Source organism: Melitaea cinxia, chromosome 3 (assembly GCF_905220565.1).
Source record: "Melitaea cinxia chromosome 3, ilMelCinx1.1, whole genome shotgun sequence".
Lineage (NCBI taxonomy): Eukaryota > Metazoa > Arthropoda > Insecta > Lepidoptera > Nymphalidae > Melitaea > Melitaea cinxia.
Window position 1 is genome coordinate 18680615 of NC_059396.1, and position 25916 is coordinate 18706530.

At 48.0% G+C, this 25916-nt stretch overlaps 1 protein-coding gene and 1 long non-coding RNA gene across 2 annotated transcripts in view; both read left to right on the forward strand.

The window, feature by feature from the left end:
• LOC123668342 (transmembrane protein KIAA1109 homolog) overlaps positions 1–23363 on the forward strand; it is a 49341-nt gene extending 25978 nt beyond the window's left edge. Inside the window, 48 exon segments of the mRNA XM_045602086.1 lie at positions 404–581; positions 904–1206; positions 1906–1973; positions 2324–2486; positions 2686–2808; positions 2897–3040; positions 3357–3456; positions 3542–3759; positions 4141–4245; positions 4645–4909; positions 5123–5239; positions 5315–5394; positions 5470–5693; positions 6940–7071; positions 7337–7482; positions 7777–7927; positions 7972–8139; positions 8184–8351; positions 8396–8563; positions 8608–8775; positions 8820–8987; positions 9032–9199; positions 9244–9411; positions 9456–9623; positions 9668–9835; positions 9880–10047; positions 10092–10259; positions 10304–10471; positions 10516–10683; positions 10728–10895; positions 10940–11213; positions 11335–11531; positions 11719–11883; positions 12042–12171; positions 12619–12899; positions 16235–16427; positions 16782–17037; positions 17358–17502; positions 17943–18094; positions 18992–19097; positions 19322–19873; positions 20280–20419; positions 20749–20907; positions 21165–21347; positions 21572–21784; positions 22228–22358; positions 22619–22761; positions 23108–23363. Coding sequence (XP_045458042.1) covers positions 404–581; positions 904–1206; positions 1906–1973; positions 2324–2486; positions 2686–2808; positions 2897–3040; positions 3357–3456; positions 3542–3759; positions 4141–4245; positions 4645–4909; positions 5123–5239; positions 5315–5394; positions 5470–5693; positions 6940–7071; positions 7337–7482; positions 7777–7927; positions 7972–8139; positions 8184–8351; positions 8396–8563; positions 8608–8775; positions 8820–8987; positions 9032–9199; positions 9244–9411; positions 9456–9623; positions 9668–9835; positions 9880–10047; positions 10092–10259; positions 10304–10471; positions 10516–10683; positions 10728–10895; positions 10940–11213; positions 11335–11531; positions 11719–11883; positions 12042–12171; positions 12619–12899; positions 16235–16427; positions 16782–17037; positions 17358–17502; positions 17943–18094; positions 18992–19097; positions 19322–19873; positions 20280–20419; positions 20749–20907; positions 21165–21347; positions 21572–21784; positions 22228–22358; positions 22619–22761; positions 23108–23363 — 8545 coding nt within the window.
• LOC123669646 lies at positions 7075–7666 on the forward strand. The gene is made up of 2 exons (XR_006745785.1): positions 7075–7110; positions 7337–7666. It is a non-coding gene; the product is annotated as an uncharacterized LOC123669646 (long non-coding RNA).
• Positions 23364–25916: the final 2553 nt, after the last annotated feature.

The window sequence follows — 25916 nt, forward strand, 5'->3', positions numbered from 1 at the left end:
TTACTTTGAATTTCTTATATTGTGTTGTTGGTCCTTCGAGCCGGATAGACTATATCTATCTACTAATCTCTTGCTGCTAACTACTGACATCTTTAGCACGGGGGTTTCATTAGAAGCCACATATTTAAATTTCATTTAAATACCCTAGAATTAGTTAAGTAGTAGTAGTTTAAGTAGTACAGGTATGAATACGTAATATTGATTAACATCTGATATAAATGTATTTATAATTATTCAAATTCAAATAGTTTATTTTATATAAACAATGAAAAAACATTTTGTATACGGTACAACATAGTTTTTAAATCTTTAAGCAAAATTATTTCAAGTTATTTTACATCTGGAGTTTGCGATTCCTAATCTCTGTTCACTATTACCCTTTCATATATGATTATTATCACAGGACGGTGGTGCGCGTGAGCGTGGGCAAGTCTCAGGCGCTGTACGCGTGGGAGGGCGGGCGGCTGGGCGCCACGGCGCTAGCGGCGGTGGGCGGGGTGCGCGTCGACTTACCGCAGCACCCCGTGGCACTGCACGGGGTCATGACGCGCTCCAGTCGCCAGCTGTCGTCCACGCTGCAGGTTCGAGACGATTATTTTTAGATTTTTTAAGATAATTGTTTTCAATTTATATCAACAAGTAATATAACGTAGGTAAATGAAAAAAATAATGAATTAAATACACTTTATTAGAGATTATCCAAAATTTAGTCCTCAAATCTGGATATAATTTAAACGGGATCACATGGCAAGCACCGGATTTCGATTAAAAAAGGCTTCAAAATCGGTACAAAGTGAAAAGTTTTAAAGTAACACACACAAAAAACGAGAGCATCCTCCTTTTTGAAGTCGGTCGAAAGTATAAAGGAACATAAAAGCTGAAGTAGTGGTCGGCGCGGCGCAGGAGCTGGGCGTGACGCGCACGGCGTCGCGGCTGTCGCGCGCGGCGCCGGAGGACGAGGCGGGCAGCCCGCCGCCCGCGCCGCGCCCGCCGCGCGCGCCGCGCCCCGCCGCGCCGCTGCCGCCGCCGCTGCAGCTGCAGTTCAGCCTCGTGCTGCAGAGCCTCAGCGTCACGGCCGCGCTGCTGCCGTCGCTGCAGGCGCAGTACAAGATGGAGCGCGTGCACAGCGCCGGCGTCACGGCCGGCCGCGCCAACTTCACCGTCGACCTGCCGCACCACTCGCTCAGCTTCGTCACCAAGCTGCAGGTCCCTCCGATACTCCTGGTTCTATCTGTATTTACGATACGTTCATCCTGCTTTCTGCCGAGGGGTTGTGTATTCGATTCCCACCTTAGTCTGGGTGTTCGGTCAATTACCGAGCATTTAGGTGTTGCTCAGCAAAACAACATCGCACATGCATGGCGCCGCACTGAATAAATTAGGCCAACGCCGTGCATGTTACTTCAGTGCATAATTCACCGTGTCTATCATCGGATGCGGTCATTAACATTCTTTAACATTAATAACATTTAAATCTAATAAACTTCTTGAACCTATAGTTCTTTCTAATTTTAACATTTATACATAAATACATTTATACATAAAACATTTCGCTAAGGCTCAGGCACCCTGCACTGGGTGTATTAATTTATAGTTATTTATATGTATAATGTATTATTTCTATGCATATTTATAAAAAAAAAAATAAGCTACAGCAGTCAACTGTTGCCTATAACACAAGCATTAAATTATTTACCTTAAGAACAGACGACTGTGCGTGCATTGAATAAGATATTTATTTAGATTTACTAAAAATAAATCCGTCATTTGAATTTCATTAGTATATTTCTCGATATCTATAAAAAAATAATTAATTAGTAAAACGTATTTTAAAATAATGAAATAAATTAAAAATGTTTATGTCATCATCAAATCATCAAGTAACGATAAAGCGTGTGTTGTCAGGTGACGGAGGCCAACATCCCGGCGGCGGCGTCGGTGGCGCTGCCGGCCGTGTCGTGCCGCGCGCGCGTGCTGGACTGCGACCCGCAGGAGCGCGGCGACGGCGACGCGCCCGACGCGCCCGACGCGCACGCCGACCGCGGTACGTGCACACTCTGCACTGGTGGCACTGACCTTCGACCTGCGCTAAAACGAATCCTCTTTGTTGGTAGCGAGCAAGGGACTGGGGCGAGGTACAATAATTGATCAGTCTCAACTTGCCGCCAAAACTGCCACATATGTACCCTTCGTGATTCGTTCATTTTCAATTGCTACAGGGGTGCTAAACGTTTTGTACAAATTTCTAACTGAATTTTTTTTTCATTCTTATTATAGCTTTAATATAAAAATAATTATGAAAAAATTACTATCGCCAATACAGCTGCTTAAATAATTCGACTAACTCATGTGCAGAGGCTCCGGAGGGCGTGGTGTTGCGCGCGGGGCGCTACCTGTCTGCGACTGCGGACATTGGGCTGTTCGAGCACACGCTTTCCACTGACTTGCTGAACCATCTTGTATTTGTTCAGAAAGTTTTTATGAAGGTAATCAACAAAATCCTTAGAATCTATTTAAAATAATAGTTATGATAATTTAAAATTAAATATTTTTTTTTTCAGCAGAAATTAAAAAAACATTTGATCCATCATCCATTTGCCATTACACGTAATCGTTGTAAGTGTAGTGCTGTAGACGATAATCTAGTTGCTCTACAATAGTAATATAAAACTTTTGTAATTCCAGGAAGTGAATGAAGTAGTCCAAAAAGTGTACGGCGGTGAAAAACCTGTACCGCTATGGAATGAAGAAGAGGTGTCTGCGTCTGCCTTCAATAGGATACTGTTCTCGCTTCTGATAAGAATCAAGGTATGCATCACAACTATGAAATGTATTGAAGTAAAAATAAGTTTTTATGCCAGAACAATAGTCCGTAACATTTTGATATGTTTCGCAGCGCATCCAGCTGACGGCGACGACGCCCAGCAACTCCGCGGTGCGGCTGGAGACCGGCGCCGTGGAGCTGCAGCTGTCCAACCGCGTGCAGAACGTGCCGCAGCCGGCCGGCCCGCACGGCCTGCGACTGTTCGCGCGCGCGCAGGTAACTTCTTCTCCTTCTCCTTCTGCTTCTTCTTCTTCTCCTTCTCCTTCTCCTTCTTCTTCTCCTTCTCCTTCTGCTTCTGCTCCTGCTCCTTCTCCTTATCCTTCTTCTCCTTCTCCTTCTTCTTCTTCTTCTTCTTCTAAAAAATGTCTACTTAGTCAAATATTGAATACCCATAATTGATACTCATTTATCCAATCTTAAACTCCAATATCCACTTTTTAAACATCATGAATCCAAAAATGCAAAAATTTTACTAATTGCTTATCTTATCAAGCCGTTTTGTTATATTTGTTTTTTTTTCATCTTAAAACAGGTCGATGTGAACCTTAGTTTAGGACAACTGATCAGGAACGCGATGTTTGAAGAGGCTGAACCGGAATTCCAACAATACGCTTTCTTTAACACCAGGATAGGTATAATTTATTTTATAATTTAACTTAATTTACTGAAAAATTTACTAAAAATGGAATTAAAAATTACTTTAATCCTTTTTTTCAGCAATGCGTAACGCATTCCAGGACGAAATAGTCTGTGAAGAAGATAAAGAAGTAGTCTTAATAACTTTAAAACGACCGCTCATCTACATACAACCAGTAGCCGTGGACAAGGCGATACTCGTCTGGCTTAATTATAAAAACGCTTATGAATACTGGAATGAGAAGCGAATGAGCCTCAACAAGGAAGTACTTACAGCTACGCAGCAAGTTTTTGAAAAGGTATTTTCAAAAAGTTTAATTTTGTCTATATAATTTTATGTTTTTAAGGTCATTTCCTAGGTCGTCTTACAAGATAAGTATTGGGTTAAATCAGGGCTTCCCAAACTTATTTTGTCAACTGCCCACTAAGAGAATAAATTATTTTATAGTGCCCCCTTTGAGCAATATTTTAATGAATATTAGTTGATGTTCACAAGTTGTAGTCGAAAGTCCTTATAGCTTAAATGGCAAATCGCCCCCAAGCCTCTACACAACGCCACCATTTTTTTTCTAGGTCTCTTGCCTTTAGTACTGCAGTGTCCACAAGGGGGCGTTATCGCCCACTTTGGGAAACACTAGATTAAACCATCTAAAGTAATGTTTAAAAATGTTTTTTCTAAGGTACAATTGAGTTCAAATATTTCAACGCCACATCTCAGCACGCTATTCCTACAACTTAACGTGGACGACATCGGAATCTGTTTGCCACTTAATCAACCGCCATTGGTAAGTTTAACGTGAATCGTGATACTCAAATCATTATGATGAATGATAATCATTATGATTTAAATAAAATTTTGAACTGCTTCTTAAACCAAAATGAACTCCAAAACTAAAATTACCTAATCCACTAGTGTAGCCTAATGCATTTCCACTTCTCTTTTAAGACCATGTCCTTATCTTCTAGACATCTATCGCCGTAGCGACTAGTACAGACTTTGCTACAAACCCTCCTTTAACTAGAACACCCAACCAAGTCTTGGGTTTGTTACATTCGCCTGACCACAAAATTGCAAAAATGTTGACGAAACGATTTACGAAGTATAATAGTCAATTGTAAAACATCAATCTGGGTAAATTGCAGCATTAGAATGAAACTAGAAGTAACGTTTCCATGTATCGTAGTCATCGTGGTCTCGCGGCGCGCACGAGCTGGAGGGGCGCGGCGCGGTGGTGGTGACGCTGGAGAGCACCAGCATCTCGGCCTGCAGCTCGGGCTCGCTGGTCAGCAAGGGCCGCTTCGTGGGGCTCTGTTTGCGGTTCGCGGACGACTTTGAGGCCTCGCTCGACGACTGGAAGCCGGACCCCGGCGAGGCCTGCATCAACGTGTGCAGTGTCTCCGAAGGCACCTACGAGGTCTGCAGTCGCACTACGGCTGCCAAGCACAATGGTACGTGACTTCACTACTGCGATATTTTTATCGTGTCTTGATCTTGCCCCGACTTGTAAGAACTATTTATCTTCTTATACGGTGTTTCTAAAGGTTGGAGATTTTGTCGGATCAGTAACAGTATAAAGATTTTACAATCGTTGATGCGAAGTATCTTGGCGATCATAGAACGTTTTTAATAGAACTATTTAAAAGATTTTTCTTTATTTTTAGAAAACGCAAAATGGTTCTTAAACGTATCATGGCAAATGGAAGGTGTAGATATACATTTGGACGTTAACGTCGGCAAGCAGTTATCTGCGCTCGGACACACGCTCACCATGTTGACCGGTAATTTGGCAATATTTATAACTATAAAATGTATAGGTGAAATATATGTTTAAAGCTTATGTCGTAAAATTATAGGTTTCGAAGAGGAAGATACTTTAAAAATGGACGATGAAAGTGATTTAGATGATGAAGCGGATAACAGCAAGGACTCTCAGGTATGGGTACCATTACTTCTATAAAATCAACTTGTTATACTGATGGAAAACTTACATAATTATTATTTTAAACAGGAAAGCATAGTCTTCCGTCGAAAGTACACCGACCACTTGCCGGCGTTCGTGTTCGACACGAGCATCGACGCCAAGAAGCGGTCGAAGCTGATCGAGAAGGAGATGACGGAGCAGGCCAAGATCATCAACGACCTGCGCGCGCTGGGCGCCAGCCACAGCACCGTGGAGTACGAGCTGCGGCGCCTGCACGACCTGGAGGCGCTCGTCTTCAAGGACTTCCGCAGGTGAGTGCCCCGCGCTATCATATCTTTATTTAGAGCTCATTTAGAAGTCATCGATTGGTCATTTTTTATTTCTATTTCGCTGTGGACTCTGCATTACATATACAGTTAGAACGATTAATTTGGGTTTGTGCATTTTGTAACTGTAAGTCGATTTCTAATGATCATTTGTGAGGAAGTAATAAACAATTTTTTATTTTATTGCATTTAACTTAAGTAACTTAACTTATGCTGTGTGGTTACGGCATCGAAGAATATAGCCACCCCCTCTCTTCCCGTGGGTGTCGTAAGAGGCGACTAAGGGATAACACAGTTCCACTACTACCTTGGCACTTAAAAAGCCGACCGATGGCGGGATAACCATCCAACTCCTGGCTTTGAAATACACAGGCCGAAGACGGGCAGCAGCGTCTTCGGTGCGACAAACTTAGCCTTGCGGTCACCAACCCGCCTGCCCAGCGTGGCGACTATGGGCAGAACACATGAGTTCACGCCATTTTTGGCGTGAACTTGTGGAGGCCTATGTCCAGTAGTGGACTGCGAAAGGCTGCTGTGATGATGATGATGATGATGTGATTTAACTTAATACCATGTCTGGGTAAACAACATAATTGTAAAAAGAGTTAGTGATGTTTCTTCGAAGAAATGAGTCTCCCTTATTATTATTTTTTGCTGCTTGCAACACTAAAATTAATATATAACAAATTGCCTACCGACTTAAAATATTATGAAAGTATAAATGTATTAAAAAAACAAAAAAACTTAAAAACACTACAATTTTTTTATAAACAAACGATATCATTGCTGCTATAAAAGAGGTATAATATACTTTATATAAAAACTTAAATGAATCTTATTCCTGATTATATAAAATAATTTTAACTAAAAAAAAACACATACAGATAATTTTATAAATAGTGAATAAATAAATAGAATAGTTACAAAACAAAAAAAAAAAAAAAATTGTTTCTCATACGTTAGAATAAGAACCGGCCGGTGGACTCACGTCTCTGTTAAGATAGTCTATCTAAGTTAAGCAATGATGTTGTTGAATAACGCCTACTTGATAAAAAATAGCGAGTTTTACGAATGAAAAAGGACATGGGTTTTAAAAGCCCGTGGATGTATTTTAATTGTATATAAAAAAAAAAACCTAAATTAAAACTTTAAAAAGTCGACGCAATAGCGCAGTTCGTATGCGCTTAGCCTCCTAAGTTAAATGCACTAACGAAGACCGCTCCACTCACAGGGACATGCTCCAGAAGCTGCGGCGCCAGAGCGTGCGCGCCAGCTCCATCACGAAGGGCAAGCTGGGCCTGGGCTCTAATCGCAGCCGCTCCTTCGTGGCCGCGGCGCCGCCCGGCCTCGCGCCCTTCGACCAGTCAGTGTCCACTGATTCTTTCCCTTGGGACCAGAGACCGTTTGCATCTTTTGTTTTATCTTACTACTATAGCTAATTATCCGTCCACCGCACCATGTCGAAGTCCCCGCCTCTTTCCTGTCCTTCAAACGTTCCTCCTCCGCTTGAAACTTTTAAACCAGCTATGCGTTTTGACCCCCGTGTTCTGCTTACTAACGAACGGTATATTATTTAAATTATTTAAAAAAACAATCGGAATGTTTTGAGAGATTATCGTATCGCGCAGAGTGTCGGAGCCGCTGGGCGCGCTGGGCATGGCGGGCGAGGTGGGCGAGTCGGGCGAGACGCTGCTGCTGGCGGACGACGACTCGCGCCTCGCCGACATCATCGAGGGCGCCTCCTGGAGCTCCGCCGACAGCGAGCCGCTCGCCGGTAACCCCCCGGCCCCCTGGCCCCGCGCTACTCGCCCACATTACTTGGACGCTTGTCGAATTTGTCGATAGCTTTGTATACGGTTCGGTCTCATGAGTTGTAACGAGATGTTCAATCCCCAATCTTACCAAATAAATTGACATTTTAATTAGATATAAATTTCACATATGAGACTGGTAATCGATTTAGCGAGATTCCGATTCGAGACTTTTATTTTGTAACTATAGATGTAACAATATTCGGCCAGAAGGCGCGGCGACGTCGGTATTGACGCGTATGGTGTGTGGTGTGCAGGTGCGGGCCCCTCGCGGTCGTCGTCCCTGCGGGCGGCGCGCGGCGAGGCCCGTCCCGGCGCGCGCGTCACGTTCTCGGGCGGAGTGCAGCGGCAGAGCTCGCTGCCGGCGCCCTGGCCGCCGCACGAGCGCGAGCACGAGCACAGGCACAGGTGCGTGTGTAGTAGTGCGCGTCACGTTCTCGGGCGGAGTGCAGCGGCAGAGCTCGCTGCCGGCGCCCTGGCCGCCGCACGAGCGCGAGCACGAGCACAGGCACAGGTGCGTGTGTAGTAGTGCGCGTCACGTTCTCGGGCGGAGTGCAGCGGCAGAGCTCGCTGCCGGCGCCCTGGCCGCCGCACGAGCGCGAGCACGAGCACAGGCACAGGTGCGTGTGTAGTAGTGCGCGTCACGTTCTCGGGCGGAGTGCAGCGGCAGAGCTCGCTGCCGGCGCCCTGGCCGCCGCACGAGCGCGAGCACGAGCACAGGCACAGGTGCGTGTGTAGTAGTGCGCGTCACGTTCTCGGGCGGAGTGCAGCGGCAGAGCTCGCTGCCGGCGCCCTGGCCGCCGCACGAGCGCGAGCACGAGCACAGGCACAGGTGCGTGTGTAGTAGTGCGCGTCACGTTCTCGGGCGGAGTGCAGCGGCAGAGCTCGCTGCCGGCGCCCTGGCCGCCGCACGAGCGCGAGCACGAGCACAGGCACAGGTGCGTGTGTAGTAGTGCGCGTCACGTTCTCGGGCGGAGTGCAGCGGCAGAGCTCGCTGCCGGCGCCCTGGCCGCCGCACGAGCGCGAGCACGAGCACAGGCACAGGTGCGTGTGTAGTAGTGCGCGTCACGTTCTCGGGCGGAGTGCAGCGGCAGAGCTCGCTGCCGGCGCCCTGGCCGCCGCACGAGCGCGAGCACGAGCACAGGCACAGGTGCGTGTGTAGTAGTGCGCGTCACGTTCTCGGGCGGAGTGCAGCGGCAGAGCTCGCTGCCGGCGCCCTGGCCGCCGCACGAGCGCGAGCACGAGCACAGGCACAGGTGCGTGTGTAGTAGTGCGCGTCACGTTCTCGGGCGGAGTGCAGCGGCAGAGCTCGCTGCCGGCGCCCTGGCCGCCGCACGAGCGCGAGCACGAGCACAGGCACAGGTGCGTGTGTAGTAGTGCGCGTCACGTTCTCGGGCGGAGTGCAGCGGCAGAGCTCGCTGCCGGCGCCCTGGCCGCCGCACGAGCGCGAGCACGAGCACAGGCACAGGTGCGTGTGTAGTAGTGCGCGTCACGTTCTCGGGCGGAGTGCAGCGGCAGAGCTCGCTGCCGGCGCCCTGGCCGCCGCACGAGCGCGAGCACGAGCACAGGCACAGGTGCGTGTGTAGTAGTGCGCGTCACGTTCTCGGGCGGAGTGCAGCGGCAGAGCTCGCTGCCGGCGCCCTGGCCGCCGCACGAGCGCGAGCACGAGCACAGGCACAGGTGCGTGTGTAGTAGTGCGCGTCACGTTCTCGGGCGGAGTGCAGCGGCAGAGCTCGCTGCCGGCGCCCTGGCCGCCGCACGAGCGCGAGCACGAGCACAGGCACAGGTGCGTGTGTAGTAGTGCGCGTCACGTTCTCGGGCGGAGTGCAGCGGCAGAGCTCGCTGCCGGCGCCCTGGCCGCCGCACGAGCGCGAGCACGAGCACAGGCACAGGTGCGTGTGTAGTAGTGCGCGTCACGTTCTCGGGCGGAGTGCAGCGGCAGAGCTCGCTGCCGGCGCCCTGGCCGCCGCACGAGCGCGAGCACGAGCACAGGCACAGGTGCGTGTGTAGTAGTGCGCGTCACGTTCTCGGGCGGAGTGCAGCGGCAGAGCTCGCTGCCGGCGCCCTGGCCGCCGCACGAGCGCGAGCACGAGCACAGGCACAGGTGCGTGTGTAGTAGTGCGCGTCACGTTCTCGGGCGGAGTGCAGCGGCAGAGCTCGCTGCCGGCGCCCTGGCCGCCGCACGAGCGCGAGCACGAGCACAGGCACAGGTGCGTGTGTAGTAGTGCGCGTCACGTTCTCGGGCGGAGTGCAGCGGCAGAGCTCGCTGCCGGCGCCCTGGCCGCCGCACGAGCGCGAGCACGAGCACAGGCACAGGTGCGTGTGTAGTAGTGCGCGTCACGTTCTCGGGCGGAGTGCAGCGGCAGAGCTCGCTGCCGGCGCCCTGGCCGCCGCACGAGCGCGAGCACGAGCACAGGCACAGGTGCGTGTGTAGTAGTGCGCGTCACGTTCTCGGGCGGAGTGCAGCGGCAGAGCTCGCTGCCGGCGCCCTGGCCGCCGCACGAGCGCGAGCACGAGCACAGGCACAGGTGCGTGTGTAGTAGTGCGCGTCACGTTCTCGGGCGGAGTGCAGCGGCAGAGCTCGCTGCCGGCGCCCTGGCCGCCGCACGAGCGCGAGCACGAGCACAGGCACAGGTGCGTGTGTAGTAGTGCGCGTCACGTTCTCGGGCGGAGTGCAGCGGCAGAGCTCGCTGCCGGCGCCCTGGCCGCCGCACGAGCGCGAGCACGAGCACAGGCACAGGTGCGTGTGTAGTAGTGCGCGTCACGTTCTCGGGCGGAGTGCAGCGGCAGAGCTCGCTGCCGGCGCCCTGGCCGCCGCACGAGCGCGAGCACGAGCACAGGCACAGGTGCGTGTGTAGTAGTGCGCGTCACGTTCTCGGGCGGAGTGCAGCGGCAGAGCTCGCTGCCGGCGCCCTGGCCGCCGCACGAGCGCGAGCACGAGCACAGGCACAGGTGCGTGTGTAGTAGTGCGCGTCACGTTCTCGGGCGGAGTGCAGCGGCAGAGCTCGCTGCCGGCGCCCTGGCCGCCGCACGAGCGCGAGCACGAGCACAGGCACAGGTGCGTGTGTAGTAGTGCGCGTCACGTTCTCGGGCGGAGTGCAGCGGCAGAGCTCGCTGCCGGCGCCCTGGCCGCCGCACGAGCGCGAGCACGAGCACAGGCACAGGTGCGTGTGTAGTAGTGCGCGTCACGTTCTCGGGCGGAGTGCAGCGGCAGAGCTCGCTGCCGGCGCCCTGGCCGCCGCACGAGCGCGAGCACGAGCACAGGCACAGGTGCGTGTGTAGTAGTGCGCGTCACGTTCTCGGGCGGAGTGCAGCGGCAGAGCTCGCTGCCGGCGCCCTGGCCGCCGCACGAGCGCGAGCACGAGCACAGGCACAGGTGCGTGTGTAGTAGTGCGCGTCACGTTCTCGGGCGGAGTGCAGCGGCAGAGCTCGCTGCCGGCGCCCTGGCCGCCGCACGAGCGCGAGCACGAGCACAGGCACAGGTGCGTGTGTAGTAGTGCGCGTCACGTTCTCGGGCGGAGTGCAGCGGCAGAGCTCGCTGCCGGCGCCCTGGCCGCCGCACGAGCGCGAGCACGAGCACAGGCACAGGTGCGTGTGTAGTAGTGCGCGTCACGTTCTCGGGCGGAGTGCAGCGGCAGAGCTCGCTGCCGGCGCCCTGGCCGCCGCACGAGCGCGAGCACGAGCACAGGCACAGGTGCGTGTGTAGTAGTGCGCGTCACGTTCTCGGGCGGAGTGCAGCGGCAGAGCTCGCTGCCGGCGCCCTGGCCGCCGCACGAGCGCGAGCACGAGCACAGGCACAGGTGCGTGTGTAGTAGTGCGCGTCACGTTCTCGGGCGGAGTGCAGCGGCAGAGCTCGCTGCCGGCGCCCTGGCCGCCGCACGAGCGCGAGCACGAGCACAGGCACAGGTGCGTGTGTAGTAGTGCGCGTCACGTTCTCGGGCGGAGTGCAGCGGCAGAGCTCGCTGCCGGCGCCCTGGCCGCCGCACGAGCGCGAGCACGAGCACAGGCACAGGTGCGTGTGTAGTAGTGCGCGTGTCTACTACGCGCGTGCGCGTCATGGATCCAAGTGAAGCTGATTGTGTATAATTACACACAATTTCCAAGGGCATAAACTTAAAAAATTGAGTGATTAACATTTATGAGACTTAAAAGTAAAAGAATAAAAAATAAAAAGTAAAAAATCTATTTTTTTTACGCAGCACGCCACCGGACGGACCTGGACCGAATCAACCGGAAAGCAAGCAGAGCAAAGCAAAGACTGCCGAGCCCAATATCGACTTCGAGCTGGACGTCAAGGTGCACATCAACAGCGGAAAGTGCGTGCTACACACTAAGGAATCCTCTCGAGAAGAAGAAATGAAAATGTAAGTAGTTTTACAAAAGATTTTATGATGACATTTCAACATTGGGGACAAGATTGGGGATACGATATTAAATGAACACCTACACGGATGTAACGGAACAAAAATAAAAAAACCTGCCCGTTGCTGGCTAAACTACCCGAGCCCTGTGCGACTTCCAGCGGCAGCAGCGGCAGCAGCGCGCGCGCGCGCGTGGGCCGCTCGTCGTCGGGCGGGCTGGACGCGCGGCGCGCGCGCCTGCCGCCGCCGCCCGACCTCACCGTGTTCCAGGTGCCCGGCCTGCAGCTCAAGGTGCGCGCCGCTGTAGGACTGGCTCGGCGCGCTGGCGTGCGGCTCACCTGGTGCCGAGCGATTACCGTGCCCTGTAATCGCCTGCAACTCCAGGAGCCTCGCAAGCGCGTTGCCGACCCCATCCCCTAATTCCCCCACGAACTCTGATCGCCTTAATCACCACGGGAACACAATATTACTTGAGAGCAGTATTATTTAGCTGTGATCTTCTGTTAGGTTGAGGGCGGGCTGCTCCAGATTCTGAGCAGGATACATCCTGCTGTGCCCGACCTTAAAAAAATCTAATTAGTCTGACTGTCGACATATCCTCTAGTTGCTCAATTATTGAGTTGTTGATGAATTGGGGTAGACGTGCTCTTCAACTTCCAAGGGTTTATTTTTTAAACAGACTCATAATCACTTGTTTCTCGAGACTGACTAAAATAACCTAAATTCGAAAATCTAAAGGTGCACTACGAATCAAAGACTCTCCCCGAGGAATCGGTGTCGCCGCAAACGATACCAACAATGCCCCTAAACCCCAACGTTCGGAAAGTCGGAAATAAGAAAGCAGCACTATTCGCGTGGATTACACTGCAGAGCATACCCGAAGAGACAATCATCAGCCCACATATCTTGGAATTCCTGGAGCAAACGCTCGAACCGATACCCACGAAGGCCTTTACCCCTCCAACGCCAGGTAGGTCAAAAAATATTTTAATCGAATCAAAAAATACAAATTTACTAACATTCAATTGAATTTGAAATTTGATCGGCGATGTGGTTCGCCACCCATCACGTCTCGTTTCTCGCGGGGGCGAAAAGTGGCCCACGGAGAGCCGCTTCGCTACGTTGAATGTAAGAGGAGGAATGGATGGCAAGGTAGATGAAGTATGTCAGATGGTGGATGAACGATGTATAGATATCCTGTGCGTGAACGAAACTAAGAGGAAGGGATGTGACACCACAGTTCATGGTCCCTACACCGCATACTGGTCGGGAGTCCCCCAAACCAGCCGAGGCTGTCAGGGAGTTGTGTGATTCTTTTCTCTCGAATGGTTGAATGTGTCGAGGTAATGCTCTTGTTCGAAAGAGAGGGAAGTGCAGGTACAACATACGGCACTTTCCATCTTTCTCCGTTGAAAAGTATGAGATTAGGTATGGTTGCAGGGTATGACACGATTACCGTCGAAATGCTGAAAGCTGGACATGGCATAGTGGCTAGCCAGCTGTAACGCCTTTTCAATTTGTGCTGGCGAAATGGGCAAGTACCGGGAGACTGGTACAAAGCCGTAATCGTCCCATTATACAACGGAAAAGGGTCACGGTAGGAATGCATAAATTACCGCGGTATAAGCCTCCTCAGCGTCGTCGGTAAATTGTATGCAAAAGTGTTGATTGCAAAAGTGTTTGTTGAACCCTCTCAGGGTTTTGAATGAAACAGACGAAAAAGTATGGGATGCACAAGCGGGATTTAGAAAGGGAATGGGATGTACGGATCAGGTCTTTTCTTTGCGGTGCATAGCCGAAAAATGTTTGGCTAAAAATAAAAAAGTCTATTGCGCGTCCGTGGAGATAGAGTGATGAGGAATGAATTGTGATCATCATTGTCCGTGAATGGTGTGAGCAGTGTCCTCATACGAGCATTGCAATCTCTTTATAGGGATTCTAGTGCTTGTGTGAGGATAAACGGGGCATACACTGAATGGCTTAATATCGAAAAAGGTGTTAGACAGGGACGTGTAGCGTCACCGTGTCTGTTTAATCTGTTCATGGACAATTGTTTGACAGATTTAAAAGATAGTGAAAGTGGGTTGAAAATGAATGAGCTACTCGTCAAATGTCTTCTCTATGCTGATGACCAAGTATTACTTGCGTCTTCGGCCGAGGAGTTGCAGGAGATGGTAACTGCTATGAGTGGAGCTTTTGTAAGAAAGGGAATGAAGATGAATGTAAAGAAGACGAAAGTGATGGTGTTTGAAAGAGATGAGGCAGTAACAGACTGCAATATCGTGATTGGAAATGAACAAATCGCTCAGATGAATGAGTTTGTGTATCTGGGTTCAAAGTTTACAAGAGATGGAAAGCGTGAGAATGATATTGAAAGAAGACTGAATATAGGAAACAGGGTGAATGGAGCTTTGCACTCCTTTATGAGCAGTCGGAAGGTGTCTTACAAGGCTCGTTTGGCTGTGCATGAGGGGATGTTGGTTCCGACTCTCATGTACGGAAGTGAAAGTTGGGTATGGCGGAAGAAACATGAAAGCAGAATAAATGCAGTTGAGATGAGAGCGTTAAGAAGTATGATATGATATGTACGATTTTATTTTTGTGTTACCCACAATTAGGAATTCTAAACATTTTTGAATATCATATCAAAAATTGACCGCTCCAGCGGGATTCGAACCCGCGTCTCCGACTGACCGTGTCGGCGCTCTAGCCAATTAAGCTATGGAACGCGGGTTCGAATCCCGCTGGAGCGGTCAATTTTTGATATGATATTCAAAAATGTTAAGTATGATATGAGTTAAACTGAGTGACAGGATAAGAAATAGTGAGATAAGGAAACGTTGTGGTCTGAAAGAAGATGTAGTGATAAAAATTGAGAAAGGTATGCTCAGATGGTTTGGCCATGTCGAGAAAATGAGTGACGGAACGATTGACGAAAGTGTAAATGGAATAAGGCGAGTGTAAATGCAAGGGTTGGAAAGGGTAGACCTAGACGGACGTTCCGAGACCAAATAGGGGCCGTCTTGAAAAAGGCCAGGTCAAGAGTACCCTAAACCGAAAAGCAATTATGAAGGGAATAATGAAAGTGGACGAAGCGAAAGAAGTGTGTAAGGATCGTAGCAATTGGAAAGAAGTGGTCTCTGCCTAGCCCTACGGGAAAGAAGCGTGATTATTGCGTATGTATTGATTGTGTTACTTCAAAAAGTACTGATTGAAAATATTGATTGCTATCGCTTCAGCCTGTAATATCCTACTACTCTTTCCCCATATAGAAGAAGGATCAGAGCTTAATCCACCACGCTGCTCCAATGCGGGTTGGTGGATATATTCCCTACTATGAATAACGATCACTATCAGGTGTACATGATAACAGCCGGGACCGACGGCTTCACGTGCTCTCCGAGGCACGATGGGGAGACCCACAAGAACTGCGTAAACACACAGACCACGGCAAACACCTGTACGGCCAATAGAAATGTTTGTCATGAGTGAGGATCGAACCCGCAACCGCCAGCGCAACAGGCACAATCTATGTCTGTGACCGTTGCGCCAACGCGGCGGATTGATTGCTATAATAATAATTTATAAAATCGATTTGTCATTTACGACGAAGTGCCGCTTCGATGGCAACTGACTATCGCGCTAACCTCCGCAATTGGGATCTAAGCTTATGAAAATTGTTTGTTGTCTCTTGAACTTTAGCGGCTCAGTGGTATATGATGAAAATAATAAATACGAACAACTGAACTATATTATATTTAATATGCGTGCGAGTATCTCATTCGAGTGTCTCATTCCAACTGAGCGCTGCAAATACATGTAATGTGCTGACGGCACATCTTCATTTCTGTTATTGCTAGACCACCGACGCACGATTTTACTAATGAGATAAATAAACGAGGAATTCTTATTTTATTTCCGTAATATCATTTTCGATATTAGTTGGCCTGAATGTTTTTCACAGGATTTTTTTTGACGATTCGTTGGGCTAGCGGTCACAGCACAGGCTGTTGCGCTGGGGGTCGCGGGTTTAATCTCCGCTCACAACAGACATTTATATTGTACTATACGGATAGTATGTTTGTCGTGGTCCGGGCGTTTGTGCTTGTTTATTGTGTTCCCGGATCCTTGACACAGGAAAAAATTCTACTAGGGTTCGAAGGGGGGTGAAGCGTTAATTTATTTATTTTTCTAATACAAAGACATTCAAATTGTCCTGTGCAAGCGTAATTATTGTGGGGAACCCAATGTGTTGTCCCCCCCCCGAGCGGTACTGACGCGCACGGTCCGCAGAGAGCGCGGCGGGCGCGGCGGGCGCGGAGGGCGAGGCGGAGGGCACGTACGGGCAGTACGTGTACGCGTCGTTCCCGGTGGACGTCATCGTGCACTTCCACACGCGGCCGTCCGCCTTCCGCTTCAGCTGCCTGCCCGCCTCGCGCGTGGAGTGCCTGCTGCAGCTGCCCAGCCTGCAGATCGTCTTCAGCTCCAAGCGCGCCGGCGACGAGTGAGTGCCTGCCCTCCGCACTGCGTCTCATGGCACTGGAACTGTGTTATGTTGTCTGTGTTGCTAGCGGAACAGTTTGAATTATAAGTATGGATTGCGAGTCGTCTAAGTTCTCTTTGAGTCTAAGTTTCTTATAAAAAATTAATCGCAAGTATCGTCTTTAGATGACGAACATCTGCTGGATTGAAATCGCCTCTACTGCTCTCAAATCAATGTATTAAAAACATATACGTAAAGTGTAATCATTTTCATCTTGCTTTATTAATTTTTCTAGTTCTTGTTTCTATTTAAATTGATACCCAATTCTCAAAATTTGTGTATAAAAGAATTACATAGACACTAATCTATATCTCCAAATAATTGCGCAACAACTGACCCAATTTACCCTAATAGGGAGATGGCAGAGCCAGCGATCGCCATGGGTGGTCTCAGCGTAACAGGATGTCTAGCAGATTTCTCCGTGTATATTTTCCATCCGTATGGTGGCAAAAAGTCCAGCCTGAAAGAAGCGCAGTGGTCACCGCTAGCTGACACGGAGCGCAAGGACTCGCTCTCCGTCAACGTGGAGTTCGTCAAGTTCCATCTGTCCCGCTTCAGAAAGCTAGATTTCCAGACAGACCAGGATCAGTCCAAAGCTACAGTTAGGTTTTCAAGTAAGTACAGTGATAGTAAGTAGATTGGCCAGATAGATTTATTGACTCATCTAGTCTCTGGTTTGTGTGCTGAACTGAAGTAAATTTTTTTTTATTTCCATTGTTAGCTGAAATCGCCGTTTGAAAATATTTCCAGTACTTTTGAAAGAAAAAAACTGAACTTGAGAAAGAAATTAAATATGAGTTATGTGCTTTATATCTATAAACACTTAACTTAAATAACTTAAATATTGACATTTTTGAGTTATTCGGCACACAATGACACCAAAGTTCTTCTTGGTTATAACTTCTGCAGTAGATATATAAGTACTTATATGCAGCGATCGTGGACGTGGGTTCGGCGTGGTTCAAGTACGACATGCGGCGACTGAGCGAGATCCTGGCCTTCCCCAAGGCCTGGTACCGTCGCAGTATTGTGCGCCGACTGTTCCTGGGGGATGTCAGCGTGCCGCGTCCGAATGAAGGGTATGCCTAACTGCTTGGAACTTAAAAATTAATTTCGTGAGTGTATAGGAGAGGGAACAATGACATAGGATATGTGTCTGTTTAAGGGTATATTTAAAAGTTGAAGTTGAAGACACTTATTTACTTGACTAAAGTCCTCAGTATTAAAATTAGGGAAGAGGTACTACAGCCTGGATCTCTATGATTGAGAGGCTATTAAGATTTTAAGAAATATTCAATATGTATAAAAAATATTTTAACCTTTAAATAAAATCATTGGCGTATTTGTCCGAAAAAAAAAGTTCCTTGTACTTTGGAATTAATAATCAATGGTCCTCTGTCCTTTCGTTCCTCGGGGCAGTTGCTGCAATCCTGATAAATCCATGCATGAGAAACTCCACCTCGTTATGTGTGTGGTAATTTTGAAAGATCACAATTTAATATTTTTTTTCCTATTGCAGATCATCAAGTAACAACGCTCCAGTGTCTCCGGTGTTACCAACTCGAGAAAAAACGAAAATAAACGAATCTCAGAAGCCTAAAGGTAAGTCTGCGACTCATCGACTTTCCTCACATGGCGTCTTTCACTCACATTTGTACTCTACACATTACAGTAAGAATTGTAATAAGGAATTTTAATCAATAGAGTTTATTGTGTAAACGTAAAAAATATATGATGATGATATTCTATGATGTGTATTGAAATGTTGTTTGTTGTTGTTGTTGTTGACACGGGCTATTTTCCGCAACTCGACGTCTTGATGCGCCTTTTTTGCGTGATCGGCTGGTGGGCACTATTCGTGCCAGCCAAGCTCCTTGAGGAAGCCTAGCAGACCCTTCACGTTGCCGACGACTTCCTGGAGCAACCTCGGTGTCCCAAGGTGTAGTGCCCTGTAGTTCGCCACACCACCGCATTCCAGCAGGATATGTGAGGCCGTTTCCTCTGCCTCCAGGCACGCTCTGCACAGGGGGCTGTCTGTAACACCTAGATTGTGTAAGTGCTTGTTAAGCAAGGCATGTCCCGTAAGCGCCCCGACCAGTAGTCGGAGCTGGGCTCTTCCATAACCGCGAAGTTTGCGGGACAATCCTGGGTTGATCGTCGGAAGAGCTTCCTTGGTCTGCCTGCAGGTAGTTAGGTTTGTCCAATATTCTTGGTGCATTACCTTGGTGTTGTGTCGCAGCTGGCTGCGCAGCCATCCGAATGGCAGAGGCAGAATGGGTTCGGGTCCGTGGACCCTCATCTCCGATCCATTCCTCGCCAGTCGGTCGGCCGCGTCATTGCCTCGCGATCCACTGTGTCCCTTTATCCATTGAAGGGTAATGGTGTTCGTTTCACTTACCTTCGTCAGAGCTCGATGGCACTCGTATATTAGCCCTGATGTCATAATGTCGCTCTGTAGGGCTTGCAGGACCGATCTGCTATCGGAAAGTATTCGGATTGGAAAACCCTGTACCTCCCTAGACTTGATCGCTGTTGCTGCCATTATGATTCCCTATTGAAATGTTATAGAGAACGAGTCGGAGGGTGCAGCGTGGGAGACGCTGGTGCTGTTCGCTGTCAATTTCGAAAGACTCAACGTGCACATGAACATGGGCAACGTCATGGGGAACGTCAGGTCGGTGTCGACATTTATTGTCGCTGTACGTGTAAAAATGGATTGGAAATTCTTTAGTTTTTTTTTTTTATATTGAATTTATCGGTGAATTAGTCGATCGAAAAGTTAAAATCAAAATAAAAGTAATTTTATTTGAGTAGACTGCAAAGGTACTTTTGAATCGTCGATTAAAGCGTGTCGGCAGTGAGAGCGCCAGTAAAGACGGTCGCCCCCCCCTCCCCCAGCTGGCAGTCCCGGTCGCTGGGCGCGCGCGGTCGGCTAAGCATCGGCAGCGCGCGGCGGCGCTCGGTGGCGGGCCGCCTGGCGCTGGGCGGCGCGGCGCTGGAGGCGCGCGGCGGCATCGTGGGCGGCTCCTTCGCGCTGGCCGGCGCGCGCCTGCACGCGCTGCTGCAGCAGGAGCCGCCCGCGCACTGCGCCGCGCTGCGCCTGGCCGCGCTGGAGCTGCGCCTGGACTACATGGGCGCGCCCGCGCTGCTGGCGCGCCTGTCGCGGGCCCACGCGCGCCTGGCCGACCGCTGGCGCCGCGCCGCGCGCCCGCGCCCGCCCAGCGTGCTGGCGCACGGCTCGCTGGCGTGGCACCAGCTGCAGCTGCTGCTGAGCCGCAGCACCACGCCCGAGCTGCTCAAGATGCAGCTCAAGCTGGAGGAGTTCTTCACGCAGCAGTTCAAGTCGGGCAAGCGCGTCTTCTCCTCGCTGCACTCCGCGCACGCGCCCGCGCCGCGCGCCCGCGACCGCCGCGACCGTGAGTATCCACCGGCCGCCGTATTGCTGCTGCCGCCCGTGTCGCCTTTCTGATCTGCCTCTCGTCAACTCTTTACAAATTATCGATTCACTATCTTTTTGCACTGCCTATCGTTTGCTTTTATATTCACCGAATCGTAAACCTTTTGAATCCTTCAGATTCATCGTCATTGATAACAAATAAAAATCTGAGTCATTCATTTTTTTTTTAAATTAATTTTTATTTCATCTCATTCTCATCAATGAGGAAACGCACCTTGAGGAGTTTCATAAATAATTTTTAAACGATTTTTACCAATACGCTATAATATAATGTATTAAATTTCATTTCAAGCCTTTTTTTATAATAGGGGAGAAAAAAAAGAAAAAAGTGATTAGTCAGCATCTCCCATACATTAATATCTGTTACAAATAGTAAATAAACTATTTTCCAGCAGCGAGTGCAGGCGCGAGTGCAGGTGCGAGTGCAGGTGCAGGTGCAGGTGCAGGTGCAGGTGCAGGCGCGGGGGCGGGCGAGCTGCGGCACCACCGGCACTGGCAGCGCGTGCTGCGGCTGGTGTGCGGCGCGCCGCAGGCGGAAGGTCGGTCTACGTTCACTACGGTCTACATTCGCGACACATCTCAACGTCTATTAGTGTCATGTGTACACAGTATATGCAATAAAGTGGACACGAAAACTCAGCTATAACAATAAAGTTAAATTTTTTTATACATTTGTCAATAGTTTTTAAAATACATTTTTTTTAATAATTTGTAACATTATTACATTATGGCTACACTTTACCTACACATTTTAGGCTATTAGGAAGTACGGAAGCATTGTGCCTACCATTTTATAATTATATTTTACAATACATAATTGAAAACTAAAAACAATAACTTTAAGTGAGTTTGTGCGTTGGTTGCTCAGGTACAGTGCTGGGCGGCACGCTGGAGCTGCAGGGCTCCAACATCTCGCTGGCGTGCTTCCACGGAAACAGTCTGAAGGCCAAGTCGTGGGCGCTCTTCAGCCTCAAGGACCCCTGCATCAGTTTCGCCACTGAAGCGCAGCAGATCGATAAAGACGATGGTAAGGCTGCGTGGACTTAAATTAGCGCTTGTTTTTGTACATTATTATATTTATGCAATGTTTGGTTTCGAATTCGAACCAACAAAAGTGATAAATTTCATTAAATGTAAATTAAAATTGAAGTTATGGGATGATTTTCATTTTATGGAGGATTAAAAAAAGGGGGAAGAGTTCTCCTACTCGGGGGCGACTCGCCTGGCCGGCAGCGGTCGGCAGCGGTCGGCAGCGGCCGGCAGTCAGTGCGCGTGTGTCCGCAGGCCCGAGCACGCTGTGCGTGCAGTCGCTGACGGCCAGCCTGGGCGCGGGCGGCGCGGCGGGCGGCGCGGGCCACCAGTCGCTGGCCACGGTGTGCCGCATGTCGCGCACCGTGCTGTTCCCGCCGCAGTTCAAGACGCTGCACGAGTGGTTCCACTACGCCTTCGCCGACAGCGAGATCGACGGTGAGTCCGCCACTGGTCGCCGCTCGCGGCCGGAACGAAAAATGAAGTTTTCCGTAAGAGAAAAGTAAAATTCTCTTCATACGTTTCCGAATGACGGCCTCGAGTGAGATCAATATTTACTACCTGCGTTGTAAGAAAACGATAACAAACATATTTTACGATAACTAATGTAAAGGTACAATAGCTGTAATCCAGAAAGTAATTATTTGATGTCGGCGTGCCAGCCATCGACCAGTTCCCGTCGCTGGAGCGCGAGAGCACGGGCACGACGGGCAGCACCGGCAGCGCGGGCGGCGGCGCCAAGGCGGCGGAGCGGCACGCGCGCGAGGTGATCTTCGCGCTGCCCGCGCTGCAGCTGCACCTGCGCACCAGCCACCTGCAGGCCGCGCGCCCGCCCACCGAGCACGGTCGGTCCCGCGCACACCACACGACACCACGCGACACCACGCGACACCACACGACACCACACGACACCACACGACACCACACGACACCACACGACACCACACGACACCACACGACACCACACGACACCACACGACACCACACGACACCACACGACACCACACGACACCACACGACACCACACGACACCACACGATACCACACAACACCACACGACACGTGACGACACGTGCGCGCGCACGTTGACGCGTGCCGGGGCGCGTGGACACGCGCCGCGTACTCGCGTGCGTTATTAATCTGATTAGTCGAAGACTGTTTCAACTTTTTGATATCATCAAATCCTTTTTGATATAAAACGACATATATTAAATTATTAATGTTATCGTATTATTTAGTTATTCATATGTTGGGGTTTTTACATTGAAATAAAATAAAAAGAATAAGTTATAATATCATCATTTTTATTTGTTTCCAGATGAAAAGCCAATAGTAGAGTGCAGCTTCATCACGGAGTTCGAGGACCACATCTTCGTGTCGGTGGACGCGGAGGCCTTCCTGTTCCTGCACGATCTCATCTCCTCCTACATCAAGGAGAAGGAACGATTTGTAAGTCGAATAAATTACATTTTAGACTTACTTAATATTTTTTCACACTGCAAAAATACGTATTACGCACTTAAGATACAAATATTTTACGACAAAGTTTTTAAAGAGAAAAAAATATAAAATTTATATTTTTATTAGTAACTGTTTTAATGATTTTGAAGGATTATCTATGTTACCCAGCTTACTGGCTGTCGTAAATAAATGACAAAATATGTAATACAAAAGTATACATATTTTGTATAAAGTATAACATAGAATAGTCGTATATTAATATTTATCCCCATTCGCCCCAGATGCCGGGCCGCGCAAGCGGTGCGAGCAGCGCCGCCACGGTGGAGCTGGCGCCGCCGCAGGACTACCGTGACTACCGCTGCCTCACCTGGCACCTGGAGCCCACTGTGCGGTACGGCTCTTGCCTTTACGATATGACACCACACACGTGTCTAATGTCGGTAGCGTTTCTACTGTAGCGCTGAGGACACATGACATATCTTTGAGTTATACAAAAAAACTCGATTATTCGTTTGTTAATGTCTCGATCTAAATTTGAAGTCTCCTAAATAGGACAGTACTTCAATCTATACGGCTTCAAATAATACCGCTCTGTGGTAGACTTGTATTTTTGTAGTGAGTAAAATAGAATCCCCGGAGATGTGTCGTGTTGATAGTGGAGGTAGTGTCACACTTTTATGTTCAGTTCAAGTAATTTTCACAAAAAAATATATAGTAAATATGTGGTTCGCTCGCAGACTGCTGTCGTGGGCCGGCAAGTCCATCGAGCCGTACGGCGTGGACTACATCCTGCAGAAGCTGGGCTTCAGCCACGCGCGCACCACCATCCCCAAGTGGCTGCAGCGCGGCGCGCTCGACCCCGCCGACCGCCTGCTGGCGCTGGTGCTGGCGCGCCTCGTGGCGCTCGTGCCGCCCGCCCACAGCGCCTCGCCCGCCCCCGCCGCGCCGCCCGCCCCCGCCGCCCCAGCCGCCTCCGAGCCGCACGCGCCCTAAGCGCCCAGCAGACCGCCGTGTTGTAACTGGACAGAGAGCGCCTTAGTCGACTCGCCATGTTGTAACCACTCGACAGAGGGTCGTGTCCGTTGTACTCGTAGCAGCTTGATACAGATCCGCGGGAGTCGCCACGTTGTAACAGCTCGTTAGAGATCTTCACGACTCAACACGTAAAGACTGTCTTGATCGAAATAGCATTGCATTTATACTCTGTAACTACTCAATTCAGTAAAGCTAACTAAATAATCCATTCTAACTTGATACAGTTCCGCCTAATCGTAATTATTGTGCTGCTTGAACGCGTTACATAATATAGATCGACATATCGAAAACGTCTTGCTACAGAACCAGTATAATTCATGATTAGAAATACTATACTGAAAAAAAACCAATGTGTTGTAGCAGTTCATAAAAAATATACGAAACGGAGGTGGTTGTAAAAACTCCATACAAATCCGCTAATCGCATACGCTGCGGAACTCTAAATACCTGTTACATCGTTTGTACTAGTCCAGGATAAAAATAGAGATGCAGTTTCATCTTATCACTGATGAAAATCATGCCCTATAGATATTTAAACTAAAATAAATAAATAAATAAATTAATAACAGCATAATTGCAAATATCTTTTTAAGTAACCAATTTCTTTATATACTGTTTCAAAGGTTTATATTTAGCAAGTTAGTAACTTTAATCCTCAAAGATTCATATAAAACTATTGTTTGTATAGTTCGCGTTATGTAAAAAGAACGCTGAAACTGGAGGGGGTGCGTTTGCGCATGGGTATACTCGCGCACAAAAGTACTACTATTTTATTTTTTAATTAGGCTTTCACTCGCGGCTTTGTATAATGGTTATTGGTAGGTACATTAAAAAATACTAGAAATACAAGTGCGAATAATTCGGACTAAATAAGTATAATAATTATCACTTTACAAAATCACAATTTTTTTTTAAACAAAAGCAATAACAAATTTTTTAGTTATTGAAATGTCGTATTCAAAAATATTAATTATCTGTACTCTCGATATTCGTATCTTAATAGTTTTTATGTGTTTATAATGATAAATTGATATTTGTTTTTTAGTGAAATAAATAGTAAATGGAGAATTTTGTAATTTAAAACTTTTGTGCGCGATAATATTTTTAGTCGACGTCGAACTGTCCAACCAATAGCACACCGGCAAGCATGCGACACCTGATAAACACGCCCGCCCCCTGCCCCGTACCACCAAATAGACCGATAAATCGCTTCTGTGCAGCTTCAAGGCCAGCGTTCTTTTTACATGACGCGAACTATACCTATCGAAATCACCATCGAATCGTATAAATTATTTATTCTCACTAGCAACATTAAATTATTATCTTATATACTAGTATAAAATAAATAATCCGCTTATATTTTTCGGTAGATTCTTACTGCAATATTATTTTAGATTTCTTATGTGTTCTTTTTTTTATAAATATTTTACGGAATAAATTTTTCCATTTTCGAAATAATCCAATGCTCGTCCTTAATTCTTAAACTTTTGAATGCAATAATAGTTTAGTGTCTTGTTTAAATTATTGAGATGATGCAAAGGGAAGCCGTCGTGTTTTATTTTAAATATTTTAGTTAAGTACAAAGTGTGTTTTCGATGTATTTATTTTAATGTATGCGCAGTTTCGCGTGAATATGTAAATGTCTATTCGTATTATTTGATTTAAAAAAAATATATATTCAATACCTATTTTTGTAAGACTGTATGTACTCTTTAGTTCAATGTGTATAATTCGTAGCTTTCTCATTGTGATCACATGACTGTTTAGTTTAGAAGTTTCATTTTTGATTTTAGGAATAGTCGGATAGCGGACGAGGCCTAGTAGAACGTATTCCATTATGAATAAGGGCCATTTTACAGTGGCGGGTAGCGGTAGTTGTTAATATAGTTACGAGATTTTCTATTATAAATACCGCTATAAATAATCATATACTTATTTAAAAAATTGTAATTAGAAATTATTTAAAAGTCAGCCAGGCGGGTAATGAAACGAAATTGTTATCAAAAATGACCAAAAAATTTATGATATTGATATTAATTAAATTATTAGAATTTGATTGTCGATTTTCGAAAATTAATATTTCATAATTTTACTAATAAAAACGATATAATAAAGGTTTTTATGATAATTTTACAATGTTTAAATTTTATCAAATAATAATTTGAAATATTGATTGAAGTTGTCCTCCGGTCGAAGAGCATCGTTTGTTTCACCGCGTGTGAGAAGTGCGAGTGACGCCGGGCTTCTCGCATTGCATTAGATATGTTTAATTACGGAACGTGATTTGTAAATAATGAATGTGATATTAATAAAATATATTATTAATTATGTTTTTTTTTTTTGGTTGAACCTTTGTTAAATTTACCAGTTTAGTACTTTTCTACTTGAGGTTTATAGAACAAGGAATAAGTAGAGGGAAATATTTCTTGTATATTACTCGACAAATTTTAGATTCACTGAAGCGACATTTTGTTTTTTTCTTTCTAATAAGAAAATTTTGCCAATCAAAGG